Source organism: Barbus barbus, assembly GCF_936440315.1.
Source record: "Barbus barbus genome assembly, chromosome: 33".
NCBI classification, from domain to species: Eukaryota; Metazoa; Chordata; class Actinopteri; order Cypriniformes; family Cyprinidae; genus Barbus; species Barbus barbus.
This window is the reverse complement of record NC_136761.1, coordinates 13,958,013-13,967,414: the sequence shown is the minus strand read 5'-3', so window position 1 is coordinate 13,967,414 and position 9,402 is coordinate 13,958,013. Positions and strand designations below refer to the sequence as shown.

At 37.5% G+C, this 9,402-nt stretch overlaps 2 protein-coding genes across 2 annotated transcripts; both read right to left on the bottom strand.

The window, feature by feature from the left end:
• Positions 1–856: 856 nt before the first annotated feature.
• Positions 857–3,341, bottom strand: LOC306853028 (platelet-derived growth factor receptor-like protein). The gene is made up of 4 exons (XM_079390186.1): positions 3,206–3,341; positions 2,002–2,295; positions 1,660–1,879; positions 857–1,554 (listed from the first exon to the last, which is right to left on the bottom strand). The coding sequence occupies exons 1-3, from the start codon at positions 3,273–3,275 to the stop codon at positions 1,698–1,700; spliced, it is 546 nt and encodes a 181-aa protein (XP_079246312.1). The 5' UTR covers positions 3,276–3,341; the 3' UTR covers positions 857–1,554; positions 1,660–1,697.
• A 1,211-nt stretch (positions 3,342–4,552) lies between these two features.
• Positions 4,553–9,036, bottom strand: LOC306853321 (cationic amino acid transporter 2-like; the record flags this gene model as incomplete). Its single annotated transcript, XM_079390639.1, has 11 exons — positions 4,553–5,644; positions 5,717–5,825; positions 5,990–6,156; positions 6,266–6,396; positions 6,473–6,575; positions 6,772–6,908; positions 6,985–7,207; positions 7,568–7,704; positions 8,093–8,258; positions 8,347–8,502; positions 8,673–9,036. The coding sequence occupies 11 exons, from the start codon at positions 9,034–9,036 to the stop codon at positions 5,526–5,528; spliced, it is 1,812 nt and encodes a 603-aa protein (XP_079246765.1). The 3' UTR covers positions 4,553–5,525.
• Positions 9,037–9,402: the final 366 nt, after the last annotated feature.

Genomic DNA, 9,402 nt, shown 5'->3' with positions numbered 1-9,402 from the left:
GTGCTGTGTAAGAGCTGCATCAGCTTTATAACATTTTTATACAGATGATGCATTTCCGATGGGAACGAACAGAACAGAATGATCATAGAGGTGTATCCCAAGCTTTGACGCATCCTGTTGTTATAATTATTCATAGAACTAGACACAGACTCATATCTGGCCCCCAGACCTCCTTATACTGAGTACGGCTGACAGCACCCTGTCATTACCGCTCCTCTCCACTCTCTCTCGGATGACTGTAGCCTCTGGGCACACACCTGAGTGCACACTGCATACTTCATGTCCTTTGAGGATAGAGCAGAGACATCCTGAATGGTTTAATTTCAGGAGCAGTAAATGAGTGAAAAGAACTCAGTTTCTGGAGAATCTGGTGTGTTAAGACTTTTTAACCCTTAGAGCCCCACTGTAGCAAAACTGCAAAATTGTTAAAAAAACAAAACAAAACAAAATTTTTTACTTTGCTTAGAATGTACACACTCAGGCCATTCAAGATGTAGATGGGAACAGATTTGGAAAATCTGGCATTATATCAATTGTTGATGGGGTGAATGGGTGCCGTCAGGATGAGAGTCCAAACAGCAGAGAAAAACATCACAATAATCCATACGTAAAATGTAAAATGTTTTAACCAATTCCTAACACAATATGAATATCAGTTCTTGTGTGTTAAGTTTAATATCCTGTGGTTGCTTTTGCTTTTTCCACATCTTTCCTGTGTTTTCAATAGCGCAAATATGTCGGCCTCTGCTGGTAATGTTAAAGCTGCAGTATTTCTAGGATTCAGTGGGTGTCCCAAACATTATAACAGTAATAGTTTAAATTGCTATAAAGAACAAGGATAACAGAAGCTGTCATTAATAGACTATATTGTGTTTTATTTGTATAGTCTGAAAACATAGTATGTAGGTACAGGATTCAAAAGTGCACAATATTATAGCCTAAATGTGTAAATAAATAGCCAGAAGTAAAATGGTGTTACTGATATGGATACATAACCCTCGTTCCATTTTTGTTTATCCATTTATACCAGTATTTCTGTAGTTGCATGTTTGATTGTCATATTTTAATTTTGTCTGTGCTCAAATGATATTTATACAGTCCTCTTTGCTCTCTTGCCACATGGTCAATAAGACAATAGTAATGCACATGCTATGTAATCTAAGCACTGTTTCTGCTTTGCTCTGTTGCCACTGACTTGTGTCTACTCAGTGTTCTGTGGTGGTCATTCTGGTTATTTTTCAGCCATTTAGTATAGCATGTAATAGCTGAGAATATCTGACTGGCATGCTCCAGGTTTTCAGGTTCCTGCAGGATTTCTTTCAAGGACTTCATTAGGCTTGGTTTCTTAGGCTTGGTGTTAGTTTGTGCTGACTGCACTTTGACACTGGTTGATGCAGACCTTGAACCCTCTAGGTTTTGAGCTGTGCAGGTGTATGTTCCTTGGTCAACCTCTCTGACCTCATCCACCAGCAGTATTGTCTGAGTTCGCTGTCGGTTCTGTCCATCCACCTGCACTGTCTGCACACTGTCCTGGTTGTACAGCAGGCGCCTAATCTGATAATACAAAATATAAATTATCACTAAAAACAAGTCTTTTAAATAATAGAAATATCATTTAATTTATTGTCATTTTTGGTTATGTCCCAGATTTGGACTTGCCATTTGGTCTCTTATCAGCTTTGGTCTTTGGGTCAGGTTCAACCATTTTGCACATGCCTGTGTTTTATCTCTAGTCTAACCTTTTGTCCAGGATATTCCCAGGTAAAATCCACCACCACATCCTGCTCTCCTATCACAGTGCATGTCACCTGGAGGTTCTGTCCCACTGCCACAGTGCCAGAGGAGGCCTGGATCACAGGAGACGGAGGAGCGTCTGGATCTGTCAGGGTTTAGACATTCTGAAATCATTTCTGAAATTTCTAGAGTCTGATTTATATGGTTGCGTGCTTATGTACCGCTTTCAGTTTGCTGTTGTGTGCTAACAACAGAGGAAATACTCACAGTAGACATAGATGAGCATGCATTTGGTTGAGCTCTGGCGAAGGTTCCCCAGGCTTGCCACACAGTACAAAGATCCAGCATGACACTGCTTCGGACTGTGAATAGTGAAACCCTTTTGGACATCAAAGGAGATTTCTCGTCCATCCACTTTCACCTCCATTGGAGGAAATTCCCGGTGTAAAGTCACATTTGCTAGCGGAGAAGTCACCTGACAGGGCAGGACGGTGGGCCAGTTTGTGCAAAGCTGAATGACCTCATAATAGTCAGCGGAAGGTACAAACAACTCCTGAGGGTCTGAGAGAGAAATGGAAACAGACAATTGTCATCTCTAAGTGTAAACTGAAAATAAAATAGTGACATTATACACTGTGTAAATACAGTCAGACAGTCATCAAAAACCATAAAAAACACTTTCAATACTTGAAGTCGTGGCCTAATGGTTAGAGAATTGGACTCGTGGCCTAATGGTTAGAGAATTGGACTCGTAATCGAAAGGTTGCGGGTTCGAGTCCCCGGCCAGCAGGGATTGTAGGTGGGGGGAGTGAATGTCCAGCGCTCTCCCCACCCTCAATACCACGACTGAGGTGCCCTTGAGCAAGGCACCGAACCCCCAACTGCTCCCCGGGCGCCGCAGCATAAATGGCTGCCCACTGCTCCAGGTGTGTGTTCACGGTGTGTGTGTGTGCATTTGTTCACTACTCACTGCTGTGTGTGTGTGCACTTGGATGGGTTAAACGCAGAGCACCAATTTCGAGTATGGGTCACCATACTTGACAATACGTCACGACTTTACTTTTTACTTTACTTACTTTACTTGAAATAAAACAACTGAAACGTTGACAGAAATAAAATTAATTATAAAAAAAGTTCTTTATTTTCAATTTACCCCTAAATATTTCTAAATATTAACAAAAACTCATATATATATATATATATATATATATATATATATATATATATATACACACACACACACACATATATATATTTATTTATTTTTTGTGAGATCTGTTAACTCTGACTGTTCAGAATCACAGAGTGCCCATCACTTTTGCAAACTAGTGTTGACTCATCCAAATTAATGGGGAAAAAAATCTGTATTCCAACCTTAAAAGGTTTTAATTTTAGATTTACATGTCATATGTTAGTTACCTATAGAATGCTATATTTGCACGCTGTTCATCACATAATATTCTCATTTTACCTGAGAAAAAGATGAAGACTTTGACGCTTTTGTCATACTGTTTTCTGCAGTCTTTATCCTCACAATACATGGGATAGCAGGTGATTTCTCCTGTATCTGCTGCTGTTGAATTTGCCAAAATCAGAGTACCATAACGTTCATGCTGAACATATAGACAAAAGCAATTGATTATTGAACGCAATCTAATGTGATCACAGTTTTAACCACTCTATTAGCTCATACCTGAGTCGTCCTTCATCATCCTCTTCCAGATATGCGGGAACAGCCCAATTGACAGGATTTCCTTTACACCTCAGCTCTAACGTGCCACCAGCTTGGACAGTCAGCACGTCCCCTACTTTCTGGAACCTTCCCTTGTTTACCACCTGAGTAAGGTATGTCTGAGCTTCTTTGGGGGTCTCAGGGGTGGTTTTCACTTTAGACTTGGAAGCAGGAGTCTTTCCTGATCCCTTCCCAGATTTGGACTTGCCATTTGGTCTCTTATCAGCTTTGGTCTTTGGGTCAGGTTCAACCATTTTGCACATGCCTGTGTTTTATGTGACAAACCATTATTAAATAATTCAGAAAGTTTCTGTTTATATTTATTATTCTTTTAAAGATTTATATATAAAAAAACATTTACAAGTACACTCAGTAATTTTTTCATTTATGCATTCGGCAGACACTTTTATCCATAGTGATTTTGGACTGAATTCAAAGTGCATTTTACCAGTTCATGTAGTCCCTGAAAAGCATTTTATATGCAACTTTTGATGTTTTACATGCATTGCGTTAATACCTACTTTTTACAGTTATATTGTTTTTCACTCTTTGTATTACTGGGAATCGTATCTACAATACAATATGGCCTCTTAAGAGGTAAGATACTCACCGAACTGAATGATGAAAAGAGAAACAAGAAGAGAAAATAGCACCACCCTCCACTGGCGGAGAATATTCACAGCAACCACAAACAAACTTTAGTTCACTGTTATACCTTAATATACATGCAGAGAAGGGAGAAATAGAAAGGTAGCAGGAGAGGAGGAACCGAGAGGTCAGAAGTTTACCAGTCGCATGAACACCCTAAATTCTTCTGGTTACACTCAATGGATCCTTTCTACCAATCAGGGTCTGAGAAGAGCTGGCCATCCAACTGAAAAAGCAGTCAGTGATTATTTAGCTGTAAAAACTCAGAGGCATCTGTCTAAGGTCTGCTCTGTGAAAACAATTGTCACAAGGCAATTTGTAATTACTGAAGACTACAAAACAATGATCCACAAATATGTACATGATAGTGTTATGGGTGATTACTAGTATATTCTACATTATATTACATTTACTTCCTTTATTTTTTTTTCTGGTGTATAAAACAATAGAGCTAAAAATGCTAAACTAAGATACAAGTGGCCTGTAAACTCATTGTCTGGTATTTGCTGTGGAATGACCCAGTTTTCTGAGTTTCTTTTTGATTTAATAGTTCAGATCTGATTAATGCAACGCAGGTAAGATCTTGTGAATGGTACTATTGTTTTTTGTGCCCTCACAGTTTAAAGTAAGATTAAACTCAGCAACTATTTTCATGCAAGTATAGACTTTACCAAAATGTCCAAAACGCTTACATTTTGTTACATAAATAAACATCAACAATGAACTCTGATTCTCTTTATTAAACTCAAATCTTATATCTTAATGCTTAACTAAAATTTAAAATCTTGATACTAAACTTTTTTCCCATTTAATCCAGATAATGCATACTTACGGTATTTGGGACCTTTTGTTTAAATTATTGAAGCATTTTCTCCTGACATAAACTTGTTAAAATGTTTTGGTCAGTATGATACTTTTTATACTTTTATTCAGAAATAATGCATTAAATTGATTAAAAGTAGCAGTATAGACATTTATAATGTTAGGAGTAGTATCAATAGACTGGAGTAAAGATTCCTGAAAATTCAGCTTTGCCATCACATCAATTTCATTTTTAAAGTATGTTAAAATAGAAAATAAATACTTTTAATTGTAATATATTTTCACAAATTTGCTGAATTTTTTGGATCAAATAAATGCTGAGCATAAGAGACTTCCTTCAAAAACATTTAAAAACAAATTACAGACAGTAACAGTAATGTGTAATGTAATAAACAATGTTATGGTCAACTTGAAGATTCAGAATTATTTATTTATTTATTATAAAAAGTATAAAATGACAGAGATTATTTCACTGCAAATATGATAAAGCTCTAGTAAAAAAAAAAATACCTAGAAAGAGTTTCTTGCTGAACTGGCATCTACTTGACAGATGTGACAGGTGCACAGGATTTTTCTGTAGTTCATCAATTTATTTTTTTCCATCGTTATCTGATTTGGTTTCAGTGGTTTCAATGGTGACCTGACTGCTGAGTAACCTTTGCTTCTGGACGCTGTTCCTCACTCCATATCCAAAGTAGATAAGGAAACCTGAGCAGAAAAAATACACACATTTAATATGGATTTGATTTTCAGCAACATTTCATATTTTGCATTGCATACCCCCAGCCATCCACACAGCATAGCGAATCCAGGTGTCTCCTCCTAGTTGAACCATCAAGTAAATGTTGATGAACACACTTGCCACAGGGAGTAAAGGCAAGAATGGCACCTGTGGTCACAGAAAATATGAGATATGAATAATTGTTATTATTTATTAATATTTTTATTTTATAAAATAAGGTGCTATTATATTATATATATATATATATATATATATATATATATTTTTTTTTTTTCAAGATGATGTTGCTTTGGTAAAAGTGCTGTTCTCACCATGAAGGAGGCTTTGGTTGGGTTCTGGGGTTGCCTCCAGATAATAAAAACCATGAGTAACATTATGATCAGGATCACAGTTACACTCACAAGACTCCAGATCTCCAGAAACAACAAAGATCTGATAGCTTTGCTCATCAGCAGTGACAGAATAATCACCAACACAACTGCAAAATCAAAGATATGAAAGAAATGTACATATATAATGGTCCAAGTGGTCATATTTTTGGTATTTCTGTGGATTTAGTAAGGAATTTACTTAGGTTTTCAACATACCAAGAAAAACTGTGCAGGTCGTAACAGTGTTTGAAGTTTCATAAGTAGGATAAGAAGGGGGTTTTAAAAACCCAAACGTCGAAGTTGTGGGTGTGCACAAATCATTTCCCTCTGAAGCCGTCTCTTGATACCTTGAAAGAAACCACTTTTAGCTTCAAAGATTTGCATCATGGTGTTAGAAGGGAAGTTTGGAGCTGGGAATACAACCTTAGTATGAGAATACAAATAGCCACAAGTGTGTAGGAGAAGAGGGTTCCAATCGACATCATATCAACCAATGCCTTCAGGTCAAATAAAAGAGCCATTATTGCTGGAATAAAGCAGAGCACATGATTTCCAGGGCTTTTGTATTTTGCTCAAAAGCTGCAGACTATTTACTATTCATCTTAAAGAGAGAAAAAAGCCCTAGTCTTATGATTTAGCTTAGTCTGTCATATGTGAGAGATGAAAAACAGACCCGACTTAATTGATCCGATTTGTAGATCATGTTTTTTTAGTACACTTACCCGCAACAGTGCCAGAGGATATTGTGGCCACCACTGGACTCTGCCGTAAGCTGACTTTATACAGTGATTGAAACATAAGTCCATCTCTGGCCATAGCGAACAGGACACGAGGCATTGGGAACATGGACCCCAAGAGACTGCAGATGAAATTAAATGTCTGTAACTGTTCCAATACTTAACAGAGATTCAGATCTCAATGCGTGACTCCTTTACCTTGTTGACAGAGCACACAGGGACCCGACTGCCACAACGTACTTTGCAGCAGCCCAGCCAATGTAAGTGAAGGCCACGGGCAAAGGACTCTGAATGCTGAGTCTGTAGTATGGCATCATCAAAGTGAGAGCAGCCGAAACACCAAAGTACGCCAGGAAACAGATGAGCAGAGATGCCACGATACCCACAGGTATAGACTTCTGAGGATTCTTCACCTCCTCGCCTATAAAATCAGTTTAAAAGAATGACTACTGATGATAACATGCACTAACTTTTAAAAGTTTGGGATCAGCAAGATTTTTTAAGAGAAAAAAATTATTGAGCACCAAATCAGCATATTAGAAAGATTTCTGAAGAATCATGTGACACTGAAGACTGGAGCAATAATGCTGAAAATTCAGCTTTGGCATTATAGGAACAAATTACATTTATTAAAATAGAAAACTGGTATTTTAAATTGTAATAATATTTCATAATATCATTATTTTTACAGTATTTTGCTCAAATAAATGCAGCCAAAGTGAACAAAAGACTACAAGAGAAAACATAAAAAATGGCTCATTATTAATGTTTTCGGATTTACCTGTAGTTGCAATGCAATCAAAGCCAACAAATGCATAGAAACATGTAGCTGCCCCTGCAAGTGTTCCTTCAAATCCAAATGGAAAAAAGCCACCTACTCCATACTGAGTGGTGATGTTGATGGTGGATGTTAGGTTTCTAAAAATAAAAGCAGTTTTAAAGGTTTATTTGTAATAGCATGCTAGCCTACTAGTCCTAGTATTTTTTGCCATTATAGTAAGAGTAGTATGCTATTTGGTAAAGAACATATAGATTTTGCATTTTTATCTATTTTGTGTAACTTTTGTCAGTCCAATCAAATAATGAGTCAAAAAATTGCAGTTGATTTTATTCTTACAAATGCAATAGATTGTGTATTCTAGTAATTTGTATTATATGTACCATGTACTGCATCAAGCAATATGCTAGTATTCTATACTTAACCTACACAGATCATTTTAATATGTTTGCAGACCGAAAGGATTACACTGAATATTACTACAGTATGCTGAAAATTCTAATAAATAATAAATGCAAATAGACTCACTCATGCTTTGCTGTTGCATTCAGGATGATGTCTTCAGTGATAAACCAGTTCTGTAGGTTTCCTTTGATGAAGCCAGCGATGATGACAAATACCAACACCAGTATATTAACACTTGTAAATATCTTGTTGACCGTGGTTGATTCTTTCACGCCATACGCAAGAAGACCTGTGAGAAAAATATGGTAAGTTGTGTCTAAGCCTTTGCCATATGGTAAATGTAGTAATGAACTAGACAGTGTATGACAGTCAGATACCAGAGAGAATCATTATGAGACCAGCTGCAAAGAAGTCTGGGTAAGCTGCCAGCCCAGGCAGGTTCATGGCGGCATATTTGCTAAAATAATTAGCCATCACATTTCCAATAAGATCATCGAATGTACCACTCCATGCCCTGGCCACACTTGATGTGCCTAAACCAAGAGAAAGCTCTGTTAGTATTTGACCTTTAACACTTTAATCTATCTATCTATCTATCTATCTATCTATCTATCTATCTATCTATCTATCTATCTATCTATCTATCTATCTATCTATCATTATGCTGGATTTGCAATTTTATAGGCCTTTAATTTCTATTTACCAATGACATAAGACAGTAGTAAATTCCATCCTGTGGTGAAGGCCCACACCTCTCCTACAGTCACGTAGCTGTACAGATAGGCAGAGCCGGTCTTAGGAACCCTTGCGCCAAACTCAGCATAGCAGAGCCCAGCAAAGACAGAAGCTAAAGCAGCAATGAAGAAGGAGATGATAATACTTGGTCCAGCCAGGGTCCGGGCCACCTCTCCAGAGAGCACATAAACACCGGCCCCCAAGGTGCTGCCCACTCCCAAAGCCACCAGATCTAATGTTGTAAGACAACGACGAAAGGTGGAGACCTCTCCCTCTGGTTCCAGGGGCTTCCTGCGGCACAGGCCCCTCAGGAAAGACCGCATTGACTGCATTATTGGCTGTTATAGGTGAGTGAGAGTAAAATTTTAAAGGTTTACTTTGAATATAGCTTGTATGTGAGGATAGAAATATAAAAAAAAGTTAGGTAATGCTATATCCAATTTTTAAAATTGAATTGTTCAACCAAAAAATGAACATTTGCTGAAAATGTACTCAACCTCAGGACATCCAAGATGTGGAATTGAGTTGTTTGTTCGGATTTGTTTCTTATAAACACACTTGTGGATTATTGTTATGTTTTATCAGCTGTTTGGACTCTCATTCTGATGGCACCCATTCACTGAAGAGGATCCATTAGTGAGCAAGTTATGTAATGCTCAATTTCTCAAAATCTGTTCCGATGAACAAACAAACTCATC